The sequence below is a fragment of the Pelophylax lessonae genome (genome assembly GCF_965119305.1).
Source record: "Pelophylax lessonae genome assembly, chromosome: 1".
Lineage (NCBI taxonomy): Eukaryota > Metazoa > Chordata > Amphibia > Anura > Ranidae > Pelophylax > Pelophylax lessonae.
Window position 1 is genome coordinate 109,706,786 of NC_138768.1, and position 27,496 is coordinate 109,734,281.

At 41.4% G+C, this 27,496-nt stretch overlaps 1 protein-coding gene across 1 annotated transcript in view; it reads left to right on the plus strand.

Moving 5' to 3' along the window:
- Positions 1-27,496, plus strand: part of NDUFAF2 (NADH:ubiquinone oxidoreductase complex assembly factor 2) — a 256,094-nt gene that overhangs the window by 136,976 nt on the left and 91,622 nt on the right. Inside the window, exon 2 of the mRNA XM_082255356.1 lies at positions 10,489-10,578. Within this exon, the coding sequence (XP_082111482.1) occupies positions 10,489-10,578 (90 nt within the window). The remainder of the gene's footprint in view (positions 1-10,488; positions 10,579-27,496) is intronic.

Below are 27,496 nucleotides of genomic sequence, written 5' to 3' on the forward strand. Positions count from 1 at the left end.
TTGAGTCTTGGGTAGAGTAACCAGGAAGCAATGTCATGGCACCACTTCCGGTTTACTCTGGAAACGAGGGCGCCAGTTTTCAAAAATCAAATGTATTAAAAAACGCTGATCTTGGTGTTTTGAATGCTTTCAAGTGCAGAGAGGGGGTTTGGGGTTTTAAAGACCCCAGATTCCTGCATAAAGAGTACCTGTCACATGCCTTTTGCTGTCACAAAGGATGTTTACATTCCATGTGACAGCAATAAAAGTGATCCAAACAAAAAAAATTAGAGATTGTGTAAAAATTCAAAAGTAAAAGGAAAAAGTAAAACAAAAGAAATATGGTCTGCCACCTTTTCTGTCCAGTTGCCTCCATCCCTAAATGCATATGCAAAAAAAAAAAAAAAAAACAAGGATAAAAAATGGGACTTTGAGTAAAGACAGCTGGGCTGTATGATAAATAAATAAATAATTTATTAAAAAGAGTCACGTATACAACCGATGAAAACACATACAGAGAATTGGCATACAAAAGATTGTAAAATTCACATTAAAAAAAAATAAATACAATTTCACATAGATCACACTAGGATCTCTAAAAAGTATAACAGATTTATAATAACATCATGCTCCCTGTAGGTTTACATTCTTTACTTATTCAGACTTGAAAATATATATGAGTTATTTTAGGCTCAACGCGTTTCTTGGTTCGTCGGTTGTATATGTGACTCTTTTTAATAAATTATTTATTTATCATACAGCCCAGCTGTCCTCACTCAAAGTCCCATTTTTGCATAAAAGTAAATTGCCCAATCCCTCGTGCTCGCGCGCAGAAGCAAGAGCATACGTAAGTTGCTGATATGCGGAAATGTATACAGTGTTCAAACCACACATGTGAGGTATCGTTAGAGCGAGAACAATAATTCTAGTGCAAGACCTCCTCTGTAACTCTATGGTGACGTATACAATTTTTTAAAGTGTCGCCTATGGAGATTTTTAGGTAGAGTAATTTGGTGCCATTCCACGAGCGTGCACAATTTTAAAGCATGACATGTTCACTATCTATCTATTTACTCGGCATAACGTAATTTTTCATGTTCTAAAAAAATGGGGCTACCTTTACTGCTTTGTTTTTTGTTTTTTTATTCATTAAAGTGTATTTTTAAAAAAAAAACTGTTTGAAAGACCGCTGCGCAAATACAATGTCACATAAAATATTGCAACGACTACCATTTTATGTTCTAGGGCCTCTGCTGGGGGTTCTAAGTCATTTTCTAGCAAAAAAAAAAATACGGGTTTTAATTTTGTAAGCAACAAATGTCAGAAAAAGGCCTGGACTTCAAGTGGTTAATTGAGAAAAGTACACGCTATATAAGGATATGCTTTATTCATATTTCATATCTGAGGTTTACATCCACTTTAACCACCTCAATACTGGGCACTTTCACCCCCTTCCTGCCCAGGCCAATTTTCAGCTTTCAGCGCTGTCACACTTTGAATGACAATTGCGCAGTCATGAAATGCTGTACCCAAATTAATTTTTTGTAATTTTCTGGCCACAAATAGAGCTTTCTTTTGGTGGTATTTACTCACAGCTGGGTCTTTTTATTTTTGCTAAAAAAAAAAAAAAAATAATAATAATAATGAAAAAAGACCAAAAATGTTGTAAATGTCAGAAAATGTAAATACGTAATTTTTCTCCTTCACTTATATGTGCACTGAAGAGGCAGCACTGAAGGGCATTAATGAGAAGGCACTGATGGGCCTCACTGATGAGCACAGATTGGCCTCATTAATGGGCACTGACTGGTGTCACTGATGGGTACAGGTTGACGCAGAGTGGCATCACTAATGGGCACTGTTGGGGCTGCACTGTAATCAGGGCACTGATGATTGGGGCTGCGCTATAATCAGGGAACTGGTGGTATTCTCTCTCTACACCTTGTCAGTGGATAGGACTGTGAAAGAGCAACAGAAGTCGGATTAGGTTATCCCTCTGATCTCTCCTTTTCCTATTCAGTAAATTTGCATGCAACTCACCTGATTTATTCCCAGTGTTGCCCCTCCCTCACATAGTGCTGTTGCACAGTAGATTACAAGAGGCTAATATAAAAATACCTTTAGATACTTACACTGTTTTGCATTCAAAAAACACATTCAGTGATGCACATCTGAATTCATTCTGTGTGTGTTTTTTTTTTTTTTTTTTTTCCATGTATGCATTGATTTTTCTCTAGAGACTGCTGTAAGGGTGCGTACTGCGTGATTGGCAGTTACTATCTTGTTAGGGTACGCTAAGTAGCCATTTTGTTCTGTAAACAATGAATATCATAATTGATCAGAGTTGGTGGGGCCAAATAGAGACATTCGATTGAAGAATCAAGAAAAAAGATAAGGGGATGGATGATAGAGAAGATGAATAATGCATAGAAAATAAGTCCAAGGTAAAAAATAATAGAATGCTGCCCAAGTACTGAGAGATGGATTTTACCACTTTTCTCCTTTTTAAAAAGAAATGTTTCAAAGAGTACCCTGAAATATTGTTCTCAACAGGCTATTCAACTCCTGGAGCATTAAAATCTTTTTGGCTTTCTTCAGCTCCAGAGGTCAAACCAGTATCCTCCTGAATTGTACTTTAATAATGTGAGGTTTATTGTTTGCATTTGTAAAAATGTTTCTAGGGGAATGTGCAGATCTGGGGTGGGCAACCTTTTATTGCCTAGTATTCTGTAAGAACGTAAATGTCAGATATATAAAACATAATGTCTCTATTATTATTATTATTATTAGAGAATATGATTAACAACCCAAAACATTGATGTCAGTGACTGCAATAATAAACCCCCAGGATCGGTGTCAAAGAAACATAAAAAATGACGGCAGAAAAAGACTAAGTAGTCCATCGACTCTGCCCATTTATTTATTTTTTTTTTCATGTTTTTTTTTTTTTTTTCACTTTTTTGATTATAGATCTATGTTTGTCCCAAGCATGTTTGCAGCCATTTGCTGTTGACTGTCTCACTACCTCTGCTGGTAGTTTATTGCAAGCATCAACTACTCCTTTCAGTAAGTAATACTTTCTAAGATTCGTTTTGAACTTTCCTCCAGTTAGCTTGAGGTCATGTCCAGTGTTCTTGATTTTTGGCTTCCTATTGAAAAAACTGCCCTTCTGAACCTTATTGACCGCCTTGGTGTAATAAAAGGTTTCAGTCATGTCTCCCCTTTCCCTTCTTTCCTCAAGTGAGGTCTCCAGAACTGGACACAGTATTTCTAAATGAGGTCCCACTAAAGCTCTAAAGAGGGGAATCGGAACCTCCTTCCTCCTGCTGGTGACCCCTCTAGTGAGGCATCCTACAATTCTACTCGCTTTTCCCACTGCCTGATCACACTGTTTGCTCATTTTGCAATCATCTAAAATAAGTACCCCTAAATCTTTTTTTTTTTCTGTAGTGCTGGGTAACAATGTGCCTCCAATGTTGTACTCTCTTGGGATTCTTTTTCCCTAGATGCATTATTATACATTTAGAAACATTGAACTGCAGTCTCCACTGCTTGGACCAATCTTCCAGCAATGCCAAATCACGACTCTGCTATCCTTTCTGCTGACCACTGGCTAATGTGCTAGGTCTATGAGTGATTATTCTCCGGCTAGTTCTCTGACAACTAGTTACTGGTCTCTGTTCTGAGTGAACCCCATTTACAACCACACTCTGGTATTCATCCAACTGCATATCCATTGAACCACCCAAGGGTTAAGTCCTAGCTTATACAACTTCTGTATTAGATGTCATGCAGACTTTAAAATACCCCTGATATTGGTGTAAGTGCAGTAAAATACCTCCAGGCAGTGCCATCTTAAGAGCCTTATAGGCCCCTGGGCAATGCAGTGCACTGGGGCCCCCTGCCTACACAATCACCCACGAGAATAAAAATGCAAATTATCCCTGTAATATGTATATAGTAAGGTATATACTCCAGGTAGTAGTTGTACTCTCTTGTAGTATATAGTATTCCCTGTAATATGTATATAGACTATATACACATTACAGGGAACACTATATACTACAAGAGAGTACAACTACTACCTGGAGGATATACCTTACTATATACATATTACAGGGAACACTATATACTACAAGAGTCTCTTGTAGTATATTGTGTTCCCTGTAATATTTATATAGTAAGGTTTATCCTCCAGGTAGTTGTACTCTCTTGTAGTATATATTGGTCCCTGTAATATGTATATAGACATTGCTAGTCTCTTCTGCAATGAAAAGCTTGCCTGTTAGCATTTTTTCTATTTTTTACTTTAGTTCTTCTGTAAAGTTAAAACAAAAGGCAAAACTTTTTTTTATTTTTTATGTATTTTTTTTTATTTTGTAACCCCTTTTCAGTTTTTTTTTCCCCTTCAGTGTCCAAGTCATTGGATTTCAGTTTCAATCATGAAGGCTCAGCATCACATGTGTGGTACTGTGCAGCCTGCCCAGAAATGGCAAATCTATCAGACTGACATCCACGTATCAAGGCATTTTGATATTTGCATAACTCCCATGAGCTAGCTCATTGCTTACATTAGGACTGGGGCATTTGAGAGAAGTACTGAGACACGGTGCTGTGATGCTTTCAGGAAGCTATGTACAGCACCCTGCCGACCCCCTGATGACGTCACTAGGTTTAATAGGAGGTATGTAATGAAAATAGGTTTTATTTAAAAGAGAGTTTTAGGGAGAGGGAGGAGCCAGGGAAGGCAAAGTATAACCAAATTACACTTAAGCTTTAATATTCAGCTTTAATGTTATGCCAAATAAGTTGGATAGCAATAAAACCCTATTCTAATGAAAAAAAAGAAGGAATACAATCAAATGTTGACCAAAAAAAATTCACATTAAAGTAGAACTATAGGCAAAACTTTTTTTTTTTTTTCATTTTAGATAGAGCAAGGGAGGATTATAACCCGTCAGATTTTATTTATTTATTTTTTGGCCATCTGTGACCCATTGTAGAGGTTTTCACTTCACTTCTTGTTCCATAACCAAAACAGGAAGGGAGAGGAGATCATGCAAATTAGGTGGAATCCATGGGGACCCCACAGGTCCCCATTGGAAGATTTCTTCTCTGTTACTTTTCTGGAGACAGTCAAAATTTGGGATTTTCTTTACTTTCACTTTCTTTCTTTTTTTTTTTTAACAGTTCACCTTTACTTTCACTTTCAATGATAATGGTAAACAGGACAAATAGAGAGGCTGAATCCCCTTAACGGGCTCAGCCAGCAAGAAAGACTGACAAGTTTTCTAATTCCTTTGCACTCTATCCAAAACTAAAAAAAAAAAAAAAAAAAAAAGTACCATGTATTTCTCCTTTCGGGGCTGTTACCCAAATTACTTTTGGCTAATATAGTCTCAACGCCCCGGTCCAACCACTACACTGTAGTTGTATTGTTCTCTAGTTTGACGATCAAATTTGCCAAATCTCATTGGCGACTGAATGAATTTAGCCTCAGTGATGAATCTTATCCTCAGTAATAATTCTTATTGCCTGGATATTATTACCCACTTTAAAACTTATTTTGACACTAATAAAGCAGAAGACACAAACCCACCATCAACTGGGCGGCACACAAAGCTTCTATTTAGGGTCTTCTGATCAAGCTGTCTAGATTTAAGAAAGCTCGCAACAAGGTGATTACTGCTAAAAGTAAGGAATACAAAGCCCGAGCTAGCAAACACAAACATTTCCCCCACCCCGATCTATCGATTAAACTTGAACAGACCCCCACGGAACTTAATATTTTCCTTACTTCGAAGGCGGAGAAATACTTACGCTGGGCTAACCATAAATTCTTTACCTGATGTGACCGACCAGGTTCGTCGTTAAACTTACCCTTAAACACAGACATGCAGCTCTTCCGAAAATTAGACTCCCCGGAGGCAATCTTTCTCAAACTCCCCAAATAATTCTTCAAGAATTTCAGGTATTTTATACCAAACTATACAACCCACCTTAGGGTCCTGTTTCTGCTTCCATTAGTAATTTCCGGAATACCTTAGCCTTACCATCTATTACGGAATCCTATAGGGAACTCATGGAACAACCCATTACAGGTGAAGAAATTCCTATCACTATTAAGACACTGTCCTTAAAAAAAGAAAAGTCTCCCCAATAATTTATTATAAAAAAATTTCTGAAAAATTGACTCCTCATATGGCTCTCTATTTTAATTCCTTGCGCAATGGTGGAGAGGTTCCTTTTGATGAAAACAGGGCCTTCATTAGCGCCATACCCAAACTGAATAAAGACTCCACTGACATCCTTAACTACCACCCTATTTCATTGATTAATTGTGACCTCAAATTCTAACTAAACTTCTAGCTTTACGGTTAGATACATTTCTAGCGCAATATATCCATAAAGATCAATCGGCTTTATAAACGAACGCCAAACATTGGATCAGATCTGTCGGTCAATAGCATTGATTTCTGCGGTACATTCAAAATGGGACACTCCCTTATCTAGGGAATTACTACTCCTATCACTAGACCTTCATAAGGCCTTTGATAGCCTAAATTGTGACTATTTATTTACCACTCTAGAGGCCTTTGGATTTGCCTTTTATTTCACTATTGAAAATGCTTTATAGCAATTTGTCAGCCCAGGTTTCTATTAGGTCGCTCTCATTTCTTATGCGACGTGGAACACAACAGGGTTGCCCACTTTCTCAATTGCTATTTGCATTGGCAATTGAACCCTTGGCTATAGCAATTCGATCCCATCCTAGTATACATGATATATGCTGTGAGCAAGAGGAACATAAATGCTCCTTGTTTGCCGATGATGTCCTCCTACAGGATCTAGGACAGGACAGGACAATTTACTGACTTTGTTACACCAATTTTCCCAACTCTCAGGACTTTCTCTTAACACCCAAAAAACAACAGCCCTTAAAATTTCTTTAACTCCCTTGACGGTGCTGACCTTACGCAACGCCTATAGCTTTCAATTGGCATTAAACTCCCTTCCCTATTTAGGTAGCCACCTGACTCCTTCAAGGGACACTCTCTATCGGGCTAATTAATCCTCCACTTATTCGTCGGCTTCGGGAAGGTCTTTGATGGTGGGCAAACTATCCCTTATCTTGGTTTGGCAGAATCAACTCTATTAAAATGACATTTCTACCCAGAATACTCTCCTACTTTAGAACCCTACCGATTGCTGTCCTGAGGGGAGATCTACAGGTGGGCTTGGCCTTCCTAATTTACAGGCTTATTATCAAGCTGCTTAAATAACTCAACTTTTCCTACACAACGGCCAAGGGATCCACACCTCTTTGGGTCTCTATTAAAGCTCTCTCATGCCCTTTTGCCATTGGTTATCTAATGTGGCTTCCTAGCCGTCTTCGCCCCCCCTGTTTTATGTCCTACCCTGTCCCATTCCCTAGCGGTTTGGGATAGTGTAAAGCATTGAAAACCATTGTCATCTCCACATACCCCACTGGCTCCCTTGAATCCTGATTTCTATTCCGGATTAACTCTGGTACCGGACGCACAACTGTCACGCCCCCTAGACACCGGCTTTTACACACACGCGGGACACCGCGGTTTCTGCCTTGGCTCTGATGATTCTGATGTGCCTATATGCAAGATACCTATGTAAGTGCAATTTTAAATAAATCTTTGTGTGCAATTAAACGGGATTACGCTATGTGCTGCTTATTTCCCCTTACACACTTATGACATCACGTTTGGAGTTCCCATATGATGTAGAGGAATATACCTGATACCTGGTCTATGAAGGAGGCGATCCATTTGGATTCATATCTTGGCGTGTGTGGCCGTTCCATTAAGTTGGAGGCCTCAGCTTCTGGTAAGCTGCCACTCGGCTATTTATATTCCACGGGTGCACTCCTGCCTCTATCTCTGGATTCAAGTCTTCGGGTCTAATATCACCTCTCTGGGACTTTTTAGTTTTGGATTCACATTTATCACTTCATGGACTTTGTTGTTCACTATTTTATTTAGTGTTATTTATTTAATACTTCACTTTTAATATATGGGTTGCACCATATCTGACATTTTACTATTGATCAAGTGTTTTCAGCTGCTTTCACCAAATATCAATTAATTTGATCACTTATCTACTCACCTTTAGCGCAGGATCTTTTTTGTGTTTGTAGTCACTGGTATTGCCTGTAAGCTCCCTGCAGCTGATATTTTCCCCATTACTGACCTACTGTGCTTTAGGAACAAAAGATTGGAGCACAATACAGAAAAATTAAAAGCCAAAAAGGATGTGTTATGTAATACAATAAATATCAATATAAAGGAGCCACATTTTTTATTCCTTGCTGTATTTTTGTGATGCCAAAGCTGCCATCCCAATGATGGGAGGAATCATTAAGAAGCAGCAGGAGAGGTGATGAAGGCCCAGATCCACAGAGTAAATGAAGTAGGGGCAGGGAGATGTTGGCATTGCAGGTCCTTAAGTACAGCTTCCTTCTTCTGCAGGCACCTAGGTGAACAGCAGCACTGTAATGACATCCAGCAACACTCAAAACTACAGATATGCAGCTATAAGGCTATAGACACAGGAATGTCTTAAGTGCTGTCACATGTGCTACTGTTTTTCACAATGAATTCAAGGCAAAAGATAGATTTTGGGTTTTAGCCAAAATTGGCTTTTCTACATCCTTCAAAATAGGATAGTAGATATTCATTTTTTTGAGTAGAGGTCATCGTTAAGATTGCTACCGCCGGTCTAGCCCTACTTTATTATTAATAATAATATGATTATAATACAGGATTTATATAAGAGCTTACAATCTAATAGGGTGGGGCAAGTGGTACCAAAGGTTATAACTGTGGGGGATGAGCTGATGGAAGAGATAACATTTGTTAGTTGGAGGCATGATAGTCTTCCCTAAAGAGATTTGTTTTTAAGGATCGCCTAAAGGCAGCCCGAGTAGGAGATAGCTGGACAAGCCTCAGTCTTAAGCCCCGTACACACGATAAGAAATTCGGCCGGGAAATTTCGTCCGACGACCGATCTGCCGATTTTCGGCTTGTTAGTATGGTGCTTCCGACAGCCGACTCCGACTTTTCGGCCGAAAAAATCCTAGTGTGCAGGTATTAAAATTTTTGTCCTCCGTCAAAACACGTCCAATTTTCGTCTCATTAGTACAGATTTCGATGGGGAAAAATCTTATGAGCAAGACTAGGCATGCTCAGGGATGAAAGAACACATAGAAAGCAATCCAACACATGACATCACTTCTGAAGTAGAATTCTGTCGTACGGGAAAATTCCAACCAACAGACACGCACTCTGGACAAAAGACGGACGACCGGTCGGTGGAAATTTGTTGCGTGTACGAAGCTTTAGTCTGTAGAGAGTTCCAGAGGATGGGAATGGCTTTAGAAAAATCCTGGAGATGAGCATGGAATGAGGAAAAACCAGTGACCTTGAGAGCAGGAGGTCTTGAGAGGAGCAGAGAGGACAGTTTGGGTGATATTTGGAGACCCGATTGGTGATGTAGCTCGGGGGCAGAGCTGTAGGTGGCTTTGTATGTTGTTAGTATTTTGCATTTAATTTGCTGGGCAATTGGAAGCCAGTGGAGGGATTGGCAGACACTGAGTGGCAGACACTGAGTGGTTGGTAAGGTAGATGAGTTTGACAGCACCATTCATGATAGACTGGAGAGGGGATAGCCTATGGAGAAGTCAGCTTATAAGAAGGGAGTTGCAATAGTCAGGCTGAGAGATAACAAGAAAGTGAATAAGTACCTTTTGTTACATGGGTAGGCTTTTCATTGCTATAGATGTATTTCACAAGAAACTGCTTTTGATATTTCCCCTGACTGGTTCAATGTATAGAGAAATAGCAGTAGAGATTTTCAAATATATCAGAAAATCTCTGTGTGCCATAGAGAGGGCTTGTTCTTTCTTTGTAATTTTCTCCTAAACCTAACTATTACAAGACTTGGCACTGTATTTTTGTGAGTGCTTACTATGTGTTTGCTTGTTTCAGGTGCTGCTTAGTTTGGTAGTGTTAAGAGACTTCAGTCTGCAAGAAACAACGCTTGTACTTTCATAATTGTCCCCTATAACCCATAAACTGAATTGCCTTCACTCTCCCTAGCTTCTGCTAACTTAACTTGGCCCTTTGGGATTCCATAAAGGTAAATTGTGTGTTCAGACACCATGCATCATAAATCTTCCATACACCTATAATGGACTCTTGTTTAGACCATTTTCCTTTTCATAAGTACCACATAGGCATTCAGAAAAAGCCCAACCCTAAGTCAAAATAAACCTTATATAGAAAGGCACCACTGTGTGTTTCAGGGATTTAATTGTAGCAGGTTTTATGTGTTCTTGCTACCTATTTTTTCCTTTTGCCAGTTTACAGAATATTCTGGTCTATCATAGGTGGCTGGTGAATTAACATACTTGTACAACACAATAGCTCACTTGTTTGCATGTCGTGTACATAAAGACTTCTGTTTTTCTTCTTTTAGGTCGGGCAGTTAGAGAGAGAAGAATAGTAGAACCAGTGCAGAAAGACACTTACAAATATGAATTTGGAAACATGCCAATAGAATGGGAAGGTAATTGTTTATTTTTCTTACAGTTTATTGGAAAGGTGTCCGGTTGTAAGCTAGCTGACAAAACTATTATGAGATTTTGTATTTGCTTTTATCTGGGTGTATGTATACATATGTTCAAGTGCAGATTTTATTATATAGATATACTGTATGTATAGATATATCATGCAGGAAATTGACGGAAGCTTATTTATGATCATCCTTTTTTATGGATGGTTTACAACGTTAGGCTGGATGTCTTTGTTGGATGACCAGCCCTTTAAAAACACAGCATCTGTTGTGTGACAGATGTATGAAAATGTCTTCATTGCAAAAAGTTACATACAGTAGATACAAAATGTTACTTACAGGACTGCTTTTCCAAATATTGTATCATTGTGATAACTGCATGTGCCTTTTACATGGGTCTATTTTACAGACCTTTACAGTGCCTTGAAAAAGTATTCACACCCCTTGAAATTTTCCACATTGTGTCATGTTACAACTAAAAACGTAAATGTATTTTATTGGGATTTTATGTGATAGACCAACACAAAGTGGCACACAGTTGTGAAATGGAAGGAAAATGATAAATGGTTTTTACATTTTTTTTACAAATATCTGAAAAGTGTGATGTTCCTTTGTATTCAGCCCCCTGTACTGTGATACCCCTAGCTAAAATCTAGTGAGACCAATTGCCTTCAGAAGTCACCTAATTAGTAAATAGAGTCCACTTGTGTGTAATATAAATACAGCTGTTCTGTGAAGCCGTCATAGGTTTGTTAAGGCACTTTTCTACTGCAAGTACCGGCTCGGCTCCATTCAGCCCTGCTTGGCCCTGCTTGGCTCGGTTTGGTTTTCCACTGCATGGTACCGCATGGTACGGTACGGTTTGCTTTTCCACTAAAGTAGTACTAAAGTAAGTGGGTGGGAAAACAACGATTCTCTGACCAATCAGTGGCTAGTAGTGACAAACAGTCAAGGCTGCATGCAAAGGATTGTGGGATATGGTACCGGTACGGCCCTCTTGGAACCACAACTGAGGTGGTACTGTTTAAGCGAGCCATACCGTTCGGTTCCATGTAGTGGAAAAGCGCCACCGTACCGTACCGAACTGTTCCAACACCGCCATTATGGGGCTTTTTCACTGCATGGAACCGAATGGTTTGGCTCGCTTTTGTGCTTTTCCACTGCTGATACCGCATGGTACGGTGTAGGAACGGTTCGGTACGGTACGGCGGCGCTTTTCCACTACATGGAACCGAACGGTAAGGCTCTCAAAAACAGTACCACCTCGATTGTGGTTCCAAGAGGTACCATACCGGTACCATATCCCACAATCCTTTGCATGCAGCTGACTGTTTGTCACTACTAGCCATTGATTGGTCAGAGAATCGTTGTTATCCCACCCACTTACTTTAGTATTACTTTAGTGGAAAAGCAAACCATACCAAACCGTACCGAACCGTACCAACACCGTACCATGCAGTACCATGCAGTGGAAAACCAAACCGGGCCAAGCAGGGCCGAGTAGAGCTGAGCCGGTACTTGCAGTGGAAAAGTGCCATTAGAGAACCTTGGTGAACAAACTGCATCATGAAGCCCAAGGAACACACCAGACAGGTCAGGGATTAAGTCGTGAAGAAGTTTAAACCAGGGTTAAGTTATAAAAAAAAAAAAAAAAAAAATCCCAAGCTTTGAACATCTCACGGAGCATGGTTTAATCCATCATCCAAAAATGTAAAGAGTATGGCACAACTGCAAACCTACAAAGACATGGCCATCCACCTAAACTGACAGGCTGGACAAGGAGAGCATTAATCAGAGAAGCAGCCAAGAGGCCCATGGTGACTCTGGAGGAGCTGCAGAGATCCACCGCTCAGGTGGGAGAATCTGTCAACCGGAAAACGTTTAGTCATGCACTCCTCCACAAATCTGGCCTTTATGAAAGAGTGGCAAGAAGAAAGCCATTGTTGAAAGCCATAAGAAAATCCTTTAACAGTTTGTGAGAAGCCATGTGGGGGACACAGCAAACATGTGGAAGAAGGAACTTTTTGGCCTAAAAGCAAAACACTGTGTGGCAGAAAACTAACATCGCTCTGAACACACCATCCCCACTGTGAAACATGATGGTGGCAGCATCATGTTGTCAGGATGCTTTTCTTCGGCAGGGACAGGGAAGCTGGTCAGAGTTGATGGGAAGATGGATGGAGCCAAATACAGGGCAATCTTAGAAGAAAACCGGTTAGAGTCTGCAAAATACTTGAGACTGGGGTTCACCTTCCAGCAGGTCAACGACCCTAAACATACAGCCAGAGCTACAATGGGATGGTTTAGCTCAAAGAATATTCATGTGTTAGAATGGCCCAGTCAAAGTCCAGACCTAAATCCAATTGAGAATCTGTGGCAAGACTTAAAAATTGTTGTTTAGACGCTCTCCATCCAATCTGACAGAGCTTGAGCTATTTTGCAAAGAATGAACAAAAATGTCACTTTCTAGATGTGCAAAGCTGGTAGAGACGTACCCATAAAGACTTGCAGCTGTAATTGCATTGATAGGTGGTTCTACAAAGTATTGACTCAGGGGGCCTGAATATAAATAAACGCCACACTTTTCATATATTTATTTGTAAAAAATAATTTATCATTTTATAATTTATTTATAACAATTATGTGCCACTTTGTGTTGGTCTATCACATAAAATCTCAATAAAATACATTTACGTTTTTGGTTGTAATATTAGTAAATGTGGAAAATTTCAAGGGATATCAACACTTTTTCAAAGCACTGTATTTATTGGGGTAAAATGAAAATGGACCTTTGTAAGGGCTTGTTCACACTTGACTCAAAATGCTGACTCTTAACACATGCACATATAGCATTAATGCGCCTTAATAGGTGTGTTTGATTTGTGTTTAATGAGTGTTAAAAACGCTCCCCAAATGCCCTACGCGCGTTTTTGGTGTGTTTGACGTGCATTAAAACAGCAACATAAGCACCTATTACTTTAATGGTAATAATGTGCCGCAAATGCATGCTGGAAAATTTGCGGCGCATTACCATAGACTTAAATGGAAAGAGCTGAAATGCTTCAACTCCTCAAAACTCAACTTGAAGCTTCAATTTTGAAGCGACACAACACTAATGCTTCATGTTTTGATAATGTGAACAGCATTATGTATATCATTTTTTTTTTACAGGAGCCTGCAGAGCACTGCACCATTGATCAGTGGATTGCAGATGCAATGTCATGCTGTAGGCAAAGTCAGTGGACTAGGAGGGTGCTGAACAGCATCCTAATAGTCCATTGAGGACTACATTTACTACAGTGGCAGATGACACATGTAGTTTATTTATTCACAGATCACTGTGAATGAAAGTGGTGGCTGTGCGAATGGAGCCCCAAACAGCTGCGCCAATTTTTTTTAAATGTGACCATGCCAGCAAGGAGAAGATCCCCCCCTCCTACCCACTTTCAGAGGAAAGGAGCTCTGGAGTAGAGACAGGTGATTAACACTCTAAATACGGGTATAATAACAATAATAGATAAAAATGGTAAAAAGGCGCTGGTATCCCTGAATATAAAATAGATATCAATGGTGCACCAATTTTCTGAAAATAATATAAATGTGTAAAATACAAATATCTGTGACCAATTAATTGGTCACAGATATTTGTATTTTACACATTTATATTATTTTCAGAAAATTGGTGCACCATTAATATCTATTTTATATTCGGGGATACCGGCGCCTTTTTACCATTTTTATCTAGCTTGTATTGCATCTTGCAATTAAAAGGGCAGCAGGTTTTACAATCCAAAAAAATCCCCTAAGAACAAGGCGCCTTCACATCATCCACCCATAATAACAATAATGATAGAATATACAATTATAATATAATAATGTATAATAATAATAACATATAGGTACAGGTATAATTAACATGTTCCTAAAGGTTAATCTAGCCTTTTAACCTTCCAGTGCTATAGAACCCCACTGGAAGGGTCATTTTTTATTTTTAGCAGAGTTTAGCTTTAATAACATTTACATGCTGGCCAAGATGTTCCCCAAGACAGAGGCTTGGGCAAACTACAACATTTCCAGGGGGTGCTTGAAAAAAACAAATGTAAAATGTTACAGCTTTCCAGTCATTAGAGGAGGTCCCTTTTATATTTACATGGTGATCCTTCAAATAACACACCTGCTGTCGGTAGATTAATTTACATAAGTTAATTTTGCTTAAAGTGTTACTAAACCCAGAAGCCTGTATTCACTATATCTGGTCTCCCACAGTACACAGAACATGGAAATGCAATTATTTTAGTAAATGTAAACAGCTGAACGCCTGTTTCTTATTAGCAGGTAGAGAAGTATTGTGACTTCTGTCAGTGTCTGGTTAAAGCTTGTAGGAGGTGTTTTTATTCTCCCCTGATTGTCCTATAAGGCTGCACGACCCCTGACCCTCTGTCTAGACAGTGCCAATTGGCCCTGAGCTGATTAAACACACTTTCCCAAGAAAGGAAAAGCTCTCTAGCAATACACACTAAACTGAGCATGTGCAGCCTGTCACCTAGCCTCTGTTCTATCAGGAGATAGACTGGGAACAGTGGAAGAAGGGCCTGATCAGAGAAGATAGGATCAAACAGCCTTTTTACACAATGCAGAGGATAAACCCCTTAGGTTCCACAGTGAGTATAACGAGCATATTTCTCTAGCGCTCATCGACAGACGTAGTCCTCGGTGATACACCACCTTCGGGTTATGTTACCTCCGCAGGAGCAGGACTAGACAGGAAATTAAAAAGCTCTGGCCACACCCTAGGGGCAGTCCCAGAGGGTATATCCTCTCTCTCTCTGCCTCAGCAAATCAGTTATTTTCTGTCTAGTTAGGAGTAAGGACCTAGACACCTTGCTGGGATCTTAGGTCCTGGCAAGAATTTTTTCTTAAAGGCAGGACATTAGATCGAGCATCAACCACTACTACCGGTGCGATTCTTCCCTTCCAACATTTAAGTACCACAGGAAGCGGTAGTTACCGTTCCCTGAAAAGATCTTTTCCTTTACCTTTTCCTAAGATTAGTCCCGATACCTCACAGGAATCGGATCTGGTTGACCAGATAGGCCAAGTAGCCTCTAGTCGGGTGACTTCGGTCCCTGAGGTTCAACCAGAAAAGATCACTTTTCCTGATAACTATCAGGTATCTGATAAATGTGTGGGAACAGAAAACGACCAGACTTTCTCGGATGGTCGGGGCCAGATAGCTCTAGGGACGCCTGGTTCAGATCCAATCAGCGCCAGTGGTCCTAGAAATTCTAGGCTGGCCTCCTCAAGCCGGCCTGGCCGACTTGGACATGTTAGTCGCAGACGTTCCGTGGGAACTTCGTCTCAGGGAGTGTCTGTGGTCTCAAGGACCAATTTACCTTCGTGCTTTACAGTCGCTGGTTTTAATGGCCTGGCCATTGAGACCCAAGTACTGAAGGACAGAGGTTTGTCTACTTCAGTCATTCCTACCCTTATTAAAGCAAGGAAAGCGACTTCCAGCAAAGTCTATTATTACACATGGAAGACTTATATTGCGTGGTGCGAATCTTTAGGATTTCCTCCACGTACCTATTCGGTGACTCGAATATTGGCTTTTTTGCAACAAGGGGTTGAGCAGAAGCTAGCCTTGAGCACCATCAAGGGTCAAGTTTCAGCATTAGCAATCTTCTTTCAGAAGCCTTTAGCTACCAAATCCTTGGTGCGGAATTTCAAACTGGCTGCATTATCATGCCAGTCACCATACCTAGTGATTCATAGGGATAAGGTAGTACTTCATCCTAAGCCATCTTTTCTTCCCAAGGTGGTTTCAGATTTTCATCTGAATGAAGATATTGTACTACCTTCCTTGTGTCCTCAGCCCAAGCATCATCGGGAACATGCGTTGCATTCCTTAGATGTGGTTCGGGCAATCAGGGTATACCTGAAAGCTACGGAATCATTCCGTAAGACGGATTCACTTTTTGTGATCACGGATGGCCCCAGAAAGGGTTTGCCTGCATCTGCCGCGACCATTGCCAAATGGATTAGACAAACGGTGGTACAGGCTTATTCTATTAAGGGTCAGAGTCCTCCGTTCCCTGTTAGGGCGCACTCCACTCGAGCGCTCAGTACTTCCTGGGCCTTTCGCCATCAGGCGTCAGTGGTCCAGGTATGTAAGGCGGCCACCTGGTCGTCGGTACATACCTTTACAAAATTCTATAAAATTGATGTGACGGCATCGGCGGATGCCTCATTTGGCCGCAAGGTTTTGCAGGCCGCAATTTGAGGAGACCGGTGGTCTACCTCGAGGGTTTTTTTCTGTTTGAAAAAAAAAAAAAAAAAAAAAATTGTTTTCTCTTTTTTTTGGTTGAGTCTCATCATTAAGGATGAGCATTGTAAACTTCTAGTTGGCACCGGTTGGGCCTTCTAGATTGGGATTTGATTTCCATTTTCCCACCCCTCAGTTGTGATACTGCTCTGGGACGTCCCGAAGGTGGTGTATCACCGAGGACTACGTCTGTCGATGAGCGCTAGAGAAAAATGGATTTTTGTAAAATCTTACCGTAAAATCCTTTTCTCTTAGCTCATCGACAGACGTAGTCCCCGCCCCTCTGTTTTGGAGTTGGGTTGGGTTAAATTCTCTAAGCACTGCTTTTTCACATAACTGATTTGCTGAGGCAGAGAGAGAGAGGATATACCCTCTGGGACTGCCCCTAGGGTGTGGCCAGAGCTTTTTAATTTCCTGTCTAGTCCTGCTCCTGCGGAGGTAACATAACCCGAAGGTGGTGTATCACCGAGGACTACGTCTGTCGATGAGCTAAGAGAAAAGGATTTTACGGTAAGATTTTACAAAAATCCATTTTTTACTGCATATACAGACTGATTTTACTGTTGTGGGTTTTGTAACACTTTAACCACTTTACCACCGGAGCATTTTGCTGTCTTACATCTGGGCCCCTTTTTGTGATTCGGCGCTGTGCGACTTTAACAATTGCGCGGTCGTGTGACGCCGTACCCAAACAAAATTTACGTCCTTTTTTCCCATTTTTTGATCACCTGTGCGATTTTTACTTTTTGCGCTATAAACAAAAAAAGAGCGTTTATTTTGAAAAAATAACAATATTTTTAACATTTTTTTATATGAAATTCCCCCCAAAAAAGATGTAAAAACCAATTTTTTTTTAAATTTTTGGCCAATTTGTTTTCTGCTACATATGTTTGGTAAAAAAAATCACAATAAGCGTATTTTGATTGGTTTGCGCAAAAGTTATTGCGTTTACTAACTAAGGGAAAGATTTATGTCATTTTTGGTGTTTTTTTTTTTAACGCGTAATGGCGATCTGCGATTTTTTTTTTTTTTTTTTTTTCGGGACTGCGACATTGCGGCGGACAGATCAGACCCTTGACTGACATTTTTGATACTTTTGGGGGTACCAGTGACATTACTGCAGTAATCAGTGCTATAAATATGCACTGCTACTGTAAAAATGACACTGGCAGGGAAGGGGTTAATTTTATTGGAGAGGGAGGGGTTAATGTATGCCTGGTGCTTACTGACGTGTGTGGGGGGAGGTGACTGTGTGACACAAGGACAGATCCAGGGTTCAGCTATGCTGAACCCTGCAATCTGTCACTGTCTGTCACTTAGGAGATCCGCCCGCTTTGTTTACACAAGCAGGCGGATCTCCACACTAGATCCCCGACGATCGGGGAAGAGCAGCGGCGATCGCCGCTGCTCCTCCCCTGGCCCGACTCCCGCTGTGACTGAATACAGCGGGAGCGAGCCTCCAGCGGCGCGCGCGCGCCGCCGAGAGAGGGGAGTGTCTGACGACGTAGTACTACGTCGTCAGACGATAACGAGCCACTCTGCCGCAGTAATATTACTGCAGGCAGACGTAAAGTGGTTAATGTCCAGCCCACGGGAAGTAGGAAGGACACTACATTTCTGGCAAGATCAACAGTTATTTTCTGAAATTGCAGAAAACTTCTTAGCCTGATAAATGAAGGACTGGCAAGCTGCAATGCATTCATTTTATTTGTTATGTTTAGATAGGATTTAAAGTGGTATTAAAGTAAATTTTTCCTAAATCAGATAAATACCATAACTCACATGCATTAGAATTATTTTTTTTTCCTGCATGGAGCTTCTTTTTTTAACTGTCCCTTTGCAACACTACTATATTCCCATTCTCTCTGTGCCTCCTGTGCCCTCTGTGCACAGAGCGAATGGAAATATAGCGGTGTGGACAGTTTAAAAAGTAAGCTTAGTGGAGGAAATTAAAAACAAATAAAAATTTAAAATACATGTTATGGTATTTTTATTTGTTTTTTATTTGATTATGTAAAAAAAATTGGTTTTGCTACCACTTTAGGGCTCTTTCACACGGGCGTTCCTTTTTTTTTGCCCGATCAGGTCCTTTTTTTTTTTTTTTGTAACGGACACGGATGACACTTGTGTCATCCGGTCCGTATGTCCGCTTTTCATCCCATCCGTTTGCGGATGAAAAACTGACATAATGCATGTCTATGTAAATACGGATGTCTGCGGATGACACCACTGACATCCGTTTTTGCTTCCGTTCCGTTTTTTGAAAGGAAGAAAAAATAAGGTTCTCCTCCGTTCAAAAAAACTGAACTGAACTGACAAAAAACGGATGTCAGAGGATGACATCCGTATTTACATAGAGATACATTATGTCCGTTTTTCATCCGCAAACGGATGGGATGAAAAACGGACATACGGAACGCCCGTGTGAAAGAGCCCTTAAGCAGTTTTAGTCACAGATGCACTACCACTCTTAATACTGGATTCATCTCTCACGAACTGGTGTGCTAAAGGCATTTTTTCTTTAGATAATTTATTGGTTGGTCCAGCCCTCAAGACTTTCAGAACCCTACAGATGGAATTCTCGATTCCTTCCACTGATCACTATCGATACCTGCAAATCGCCCATTTAGTGAAAAACAGCCGAAGTCTGGCTATATCTTTACCCTGGCAAATATCCCAATACTATCAAACTATTCACACAAAAAGCAAGGGTATTTCATTATTCTATACGCATCTCCAAGAGCAACAAGAATTTGTCAAATCCTCTTCAATCCTAGCTTGGGAGCAAAACTTTTTTAAAGAATACTTTGTTGAGTAGTGGAGGAGGGCCTTGAGTGATACATACGCCTCTACAAAAAGCTCAAACCTATGGGAATTAACCCAAAAAAGTTTGATGCGCTGGTACCTAACACCACATAAAATATCTAAATACAGTAAAACCTTGGATTGTGAGTGTAAATCGTCCCGGAAACGTGATTGTAATCCAAAACACTTGAAATATCAAAGCAAATTTCCCCATAAGAAACAATGGAAACTTAGATTATTTGAGCCACAACCATTTATTCATATAAAAATGATTTAACAGGGGTTGTTTCTGTTGAAAGTCCTAATCAGGTGACACAAAGAAAAAAAAAAGAGCAGCGCCATCTAAGTGTACTGTAGTATGATCAGTTTGAATGTAAAAAAAAGTGGAATGACACTCACAGTGTAAAAAAAACATCCAGCGTAAGGTAGTCCACATAAAGCCTGCTGGTGTATACAGTAAGTGACCAGAGGTCCGGGGGCGCTGGTGGTTCCCATCGCTTCCTGGAGAACTCAGAGACACTCGGAGCCTCTGGAGAACTGTTAACGTCACTTCCGGGTGCTCCCGGTTGCTCCCAAAGCTCCTGGGTGCTCCCAACGCGTGCTATGAACAACCCACCCGGCTGGAAGTGTCCCCGAGTTCTCCAGGGAACCACCAGCGCCCCCGGACCTCTGGCCACGTACTGTATACACCAGCGGCTTTACATGAATGAGCACCAGACTCCTTACCGCTGGATATTGTTTTTAACATTGTGAATGTCATTCCACGTTTTTTTTACATTAAAACTACGCTACTCGTATATCAAGTTAAGTTTTAAAAAAAGAATGTTGCTCATCTTGCAAAACGGTCGTATACCACATTACTTGCAAACCAAGGTTTTACTGTACTCCCATCTCCCAACTATTGGAGAAATTGTGGAGGCCGTTAACAATAATACGTATATTATATGGTCTTGCCCAGGACTGTCTAAATATTGGCCCCCAGTCATTAATCTCATTACTCGGGTTCTGGGACTGAAGATTCCAGGAACTCCAGGTATGGCAATACTATCCCTGAGAACAGTCTATTCCTCCTGCATTTCGAACCTTAGTATCACATATTCACTTGGCAGCACGCCTTACCATAGTTAGGCACTGGAAAGAATCTAAGGTACCGGTTCTAGAGGAAGTTATCCAAACGACAAATACCCATGGTAAATATGAAGTACTCTTTGCGTCCAGTATTGGTAAATACTCGGCAATTATTGACCAATGCTGTCTTTGGCTGCCATGGTACTCAAGGCTGTCAGACCCTTGAGATAACTCTTTATTTATGATTCGAATATTATTAGTACCTTTCTTAACTCCCATCTAAAGTGTGATACAATAGCATCTGACTGTGCTTGTTGAATTGTTAAATTGTTCTTACGTTACTATCCTTCTCTTTTCTCCACTACCTTTTCCGTATTACCTTGAGCAAGCTCTTATGAAAAAAGTGTTTACTGAGATTTGAACTCATTCACCAGGTTGTACACAGTGTGTTAAGTGCCCTAACACTACTGTTTTCTCATATCAATTGTGAAACCATTATGTTTCCCAAGCTTTTGTGTGGGTTTTCTATCCCATCCAATAAAAACGTATTGAAAAGAAAAGGCGTCTGTGAGAAATAGTGTTCTAGTGTGTCAGAAAAATTTGTGGATCTGGAAATATAGGCAGCTGACTTTTTTTTGGAAACCTTACATTCTCTTGTAGAGGCTGGTTCACACCACAATTTCTGCATGTGCTTTCCAGTGCATTTTTCCCTTTATTTTTCCTCATCTAAATTGAGGACAGTTGAGTACATGCGTGATCTGGTGTATTTTTTTATGCATTTTGTTGCGTTTCAGTAGCATTCCAAACAAAAAAAGCAACATGTTCTACTTTAGTTGACTCACTGGAACGCACTGAACTGGTGTAAGCTAGGGTTATCGGAATCCACGTTAAACACTGTCCATGCATTTTTGAAGCCGAATTAAAATGCACTGGACTGCATCTGGTGTGAACTAACCCTAAAAGTCCAGTTTGGCCCTGCCCTTATAAGCCACTTCTAGTTGAGTGAGGTGGGCCATCACAATAAGAAACAAGTAGAAAAATGTGAAAGGGGTGAAGACCAGCACAACTTAAACATGAAAAGTTTAAATTTTATATACGCGTTCTGTGGCATTTATCTTTGGAATTTTCACTGAAGATTACTGCTACCTGTGTATTATTGATGTGGCATAATAGTAGTTTTCATTTTTAGTTTCTTCTTTATTTCTTTTTTTTTTTTTATTTAGGCAAGCTGTTTTTACAACAGTTAACAAAAGAAGGGGTTGGGGCAATTTTATTTTTGTGTAGCTCTGGTGTATATTTCTATAATTGCAAAATATACATACACATAGATTTAGAAAAAATATTATTAATGAAGAATATTTTTATTTGATCATATTTCTTATACAGTATGTCTGAAAGCTTAATTTGTATTCACAAGTTGCTAAATTTAGGGCAAATTTGCACCTAAATGTCACATTAGTAACTCTAGAAAGAGAATGTGGTTTGTTGCCAACATTTGAATATCTAATCACCACTGTCCCCCTGCAACTCCCCCTTCTTCCATATTGCTCTTCCTCTGCAAATTACTATTCCACAATTTTCATGCTGAATGGTCACCTATTGTCTATGCTGATAGAATATTTTATTTACTTCTTCCTTGTGTCAGCAGCGCTCATGAAAGCCTATCCGTCATTGCCAGGGCCTATGGAGATTTAGAAAGAGCATGCCTCTTTCTGCATTTTATTGCCTGCTTGTTCCAGCCTCCCGATTTCCCGTAGCATTTAGTGATTAATGGCAGTTCTAATTTGCATGCTCACTTTTATGCTCATTAAAGTGTATTATGTGCCAGTAGGAGTATAAAAGTTCAATGGAAATCTCATGCATACTAATCAAAATGCAAATAAGCACAGATGAAAGAATGCTGGGGCTCGATAGGTATGGAATGTCCAGTTATCTTTGTAAGCTGTGTTCAGGCACAAACGGCACTGCATAAAGTGAATCTGTCACATATGAAGTAATATCACAGTGCTGCAGAGCCGAAAGACACTTCTGGAATTATTTTTTACATCTTGAACTCTTGCTGCTATTGCGGAGTAATTAGGTGTGGAAATTTTGCATAGGGCTGGGGACGCTTTAATGCTGTTTTCTGCTTTAACACTGCAGATAATTATTATGGTTATACTAGACTCTATTTTGTTTTATGCTGTAACATTGATCTTCACACTGGCAAACTCAGCAGAGACCTCTCATTGTTTTTGAACTGCTGCCTGTCAAAATTCCCTTTTCTTGGAATCAAAAATCCTTTAATACTGCCAGAAGGTAAATCCTTAACGCTTTGTTCCTGATAGCAGAGCACGGGTGCTAAATAGGCTGCAACATGAAAAGCAGCCACCTGGAGGAGTCAATGTCAAACTGTGTTCTGTGGACCAGCATTCAGTCTTAGGTCTACTCTTGGTGGTCTGTGTGCATTAGCTAGATTCAGTTAAAGGAGATCGACAATTACAGCATACACTTTCTCCTCTCACCTTCCAGGATGGCAAACACATGAGAGATGAGAGGCCCCACCCTACAGGAAACACAATCAGTTCACAGCTGTTAAAAGGCCCCACCCTTCCCTTTGTCCCTCAGTATTAATTGTGTTTCTCCTACAGCGAAAAATGTATTTTTTATTTTTTTCTCTGACCTGCAGACTCGGTGTTGGATGGTCCCCCTGTGAGGCAGGTTCAGCAACGCCGGTGAAGGCCACACTCTACCTGCACGCCTTCTAGGCTTCTCACAGGTCGCCCCAGGATATAGGCAGTCGGTCACAGTGGTGGTCCCTCCAGAGCCTGTGGCCTGCTATTCAGCAGGGGTCTCCTCCGGTCCTCCTGGCCATTCAGCTGGATTTTGCACTCGGCAAGATTTATAAAAAACCCCCGGAGAGCGCGCTCCAAGCCTCGCTTTGAAACTGGAACTTTCCGGTTTGTGCAGGAAAGGCGGAGCATTCGCAGAGCGACCCAGAAGAGGGAAGCGAGTACGGAGGGGACACCGGACCCGCATGGCGACAGTAAGGCAGACTCTCTGGCCGAAAAAGAAGCCAGAAAACTGCCAAGGATATGAAACCTGCCGCAACTTACCTCATGGAGAAGGAGGCGGGAAGGTCGTTTCAGGTGGCTACAGGCAAAAGCAGATCGAAACCCGGTAAGTGACGTTTTCTTTTGCAATTGGGGCTGATACCGGTGTCAGGCTTAGTCCCTGGTAGTTCCCATGCTCTCCCTCAGCGGGGCCTGCAGCCAAGTTACTATGGGGCAGGAAGAGTGATCTGTTTATCTCCTCTTCTCTTACAGAATCCCCAGGTGGAACCCAGGAGGCCTCTGATAAAGCACCCCCTGTATCCGCTGGCACTAGCTCCTCTAAAAAATGTGGTAATTGCAGGGAGAAACTGCCTAGGTCTCACACCAAGCCCTTTTGTTATAGGTGTATTCACAAACTGGCTGGTAAGGAGGCCTCAGGGTTGATGAAACATTTCCTTAAGTCTATGCAGGAGGAAATGCTAGCCACTATCCAGTCTGGAAAATCTGGAGGGATTCCGTCAAGCTGTTTATGCTACAGAAGAAATCCGAGAACCCCCCCAAGGAGACCTCAGCACAGGATAAGATGTATAAAGGACTGGTTAAAAAACAATCCAAGGTTTTGCCTGTTCACCAATCCTTGAAAGATTGAATTCTTCAACAATGGCAGTTTCCTGAAAGATGTCTGGTTAGACCAAAGACATGGAAAAGGAGATTCCCCTTTAAGAAGGAAGAGGTGCAAAAATTCCTAAAGAGTCCACAATTGAACGCCTCCCTGTCTCAACTGACTAAGAGGTCTGACCTCTCTTTTGAGGACACAGGGAATATCAGAGATGTCATGGACCACAAGTCAGAATCTCTGTTAAAGCCTGGGATGCCAACTCATCCACTATGGCTCCAGCACTGGCTGCAACCTGCGTGGCAAGAAATGCAGATTTCTGGATAGAAAAGCTTACAAAGCACCTTTCACAGGGAAATAAGTCCCAGGACCTGCTGGATTCCCCTTTCCATTATAGGGATAGTTGTCGCCTACCTGGCCGATGCAGCAGTTGAGTCAGTGATAGCCTCAGCTAGGACCAGAGCTCTCATTAATTCAGCTAGGAGAGCAATTTGGGTTAAAGCTTGGGAAGGCGACTTTACTTCAATGGTGAAGCTCTGTGGGTGACCTTTTGAAGGATCCTTACTGTTTGGCTCAGGCCCAGATGAAGTATTGTCCAGATCCTCTGAAAAAGGGAAAAAATTTCCTAGCAAACCCAAAAGGGAGAGATATCAGATTTTTTTTCGTGGCCTCCCGGGGCAAAAACAACAGAGAGCCAAGAAAGAGCCCAATAAGAAGTGGGCTTTGGTAGAGGTCGGCAAAGAAATAATTTGCTCTTCCCCTCTCCGGGCTCAAGCGCCAAAGATACTAAGTGACGCCAGAGTCAAAGTGGTGGGCAGACTGTCTCATTTTGTTTCCCAATGGGAGGAAATTTCAGTCATTCCATACATTCATCACCTTATTCAGGAAGGCTACCGCCTAGAATTTTCATCCATACCCCCCACTAGAAGGGACTTTAACTCATCCTCCAAAGGATGTACTAAAACGAAGAGCCCTTTTGTATGGAATTCAAGAACTGGCAGAACAACTAGTGATAGTTACTGTGCCAGAAAACCAGCTTTACCAAGGCTTTTACTCCCACATGTTCGTGGTACCCAAGCCCTCAGCAAAATACCACCTCAACTTAAACAAGTTTCTAGAGTACAAGAGGTTTTCAATGGAAGGTATTTAGACAGTCCGCAAAAACATGTTGAAGGATGTGTTTATGACTACTCTGGATCTCAGGGATGCATACCTGCATGTTCCAATTCATCCGGAACACCAGGCCTTTCTAAGATTTGCGGTGGTCACCGAGGAAGGGACTGCACATCGGCAGTTCAGAGCATTCCCCTTTGGTCTAGCAGCCAGTCCAAGGATTTTTACCAAGACCCTGGCAGAGGTGGTGGCCTATCTTCATCTCCAGGGAATAGCCTTGATTCCTTACCTGAACGATCTACTGATTTTTGGTCCATCAGTGGACCAAGTGAGATCAAACACCCAAAAGGTGTTAACGGTCCTGCAGATGCTAGGCTGGTTGATCAGCATGGAAAACTCATCCCTGGAGCCTGCCCAGGTTCAGACCTGTTTAGGGTACCGGATAGACTCACGGGTGCAAAGTCTTTTCTTTCCAAGGGAAAGGTTGAGTCCCTGGACGAAAGGGTAATCCTCACCCCTCAGGTAAACACCTCCCTGGAGTGGTGGTCAATACCAAGTAATTTAGAAAAGGGCAGACCTTGGGGGTCAGTGGAGCCCTCTGAAGTTCACCACAGACGCAAGCACCTGGGGGTGGGTGGGCTCATCTAGAGGGAGTTCAAGCCCAGGGCATCTGGGACAAGAAAATAGCCCAGGCCTCCTCCAACTTCAGAGAACTCAGAAGCAGGGGGAAAAGCCCTAAAAGCCTTTGAAAGTTCAATTTCAGGCATGGAAGTTCAGGTCTGCCCCGACAGTGCTACAACAGTAACTTACCTGAATCACTAAGGGGATACCAGGTCCAGACCCCTGTTGATACTAGCCCAGGAAATCCTAGGCTGAGCCGAAGGAAGAGTGATCCCCCTTTCAGCCATTCATATAAAAAGGGAAAGCAACTGGGAAGCAGATTTCCTCAGTCGCCATCCAATAAGACAGGAGAATGGGAGATAAATCCCAAGGTATTTCAGACACTAGTTCAAAAATCCGGCTGTCCAGAGGTAGACCTATTTTCCAGCCTACAAAAACAGAAAGGTAAGGAGTTTCTTTTCCCTTTCGCGGGAAATACTTGGGCCTAGATGCTCTGGCCCAGATATGGCATTTCGAGTTAGCCTATGCCTTTCCCCCTCTAACTCCTATTCCTCAAGTCTTACAGAAGCTTAGTCATTCCCCGGGCCTTCGCCTCCTCCTGATTTTGCCTTGGTGGCCAAGGAGGGAGTGGTTTGCGACCCTAAAATCGTTATCGGTGGCACCTCCTTGGAAGCTTCCAAACCTCCCAGAGCTGCTATTGCAGGGACCAGTTTGACACCCCAGGCCGGAGTTCTTCCAGTTGACAGCCTGGTTAGTGAGCCAGATCCTTAGATTAAAGGGTTGCTCAGACAGAGTGATAGACACACTCCTCCTGAGCAGGAAACCAGTAATGAGGAAAATATACTTAAAGTTTGGAAAACATTTTGTACTTGGCGTAGGCAGAAGCAAATTTCTTCCACCTCTGTCCCCATAATCTTGGATTTCCTACAAGATGGGGTAGAGAAGGGTGTGGCGGTTAACAGCACCCTTCAGGTACAAATAGCAGCTCTCTGTTTTTCTAGATGCGAGACTTGCAAAAGAACCTTTAGTTAAAAGATTTTTGATGGCCAGGGATAGAGCTACCCCTGTCACTAGAGAGAGGTTCCCTCCTTGGGACCTGACTAGAGTTCTAGAGGTGTTATCTAGAAGCTCTTTTGAACCTATAGAAGAGGTTCCCTTTAAGTTTTTGTCTCTAAAACTAGCCTTTCTCTTAGCTGTCAGGAGAGCCAGAAGGGTAGGGGACTTGCAAGGTCTTTCAATTAAAGAACCATTTATGTTGATCTTCCCAGATAGGATTATCCTCCGGCCAGTTCCCTTATATCTGCCCAAGGTAGCTTCTTCCTTTCACAGGAAGCA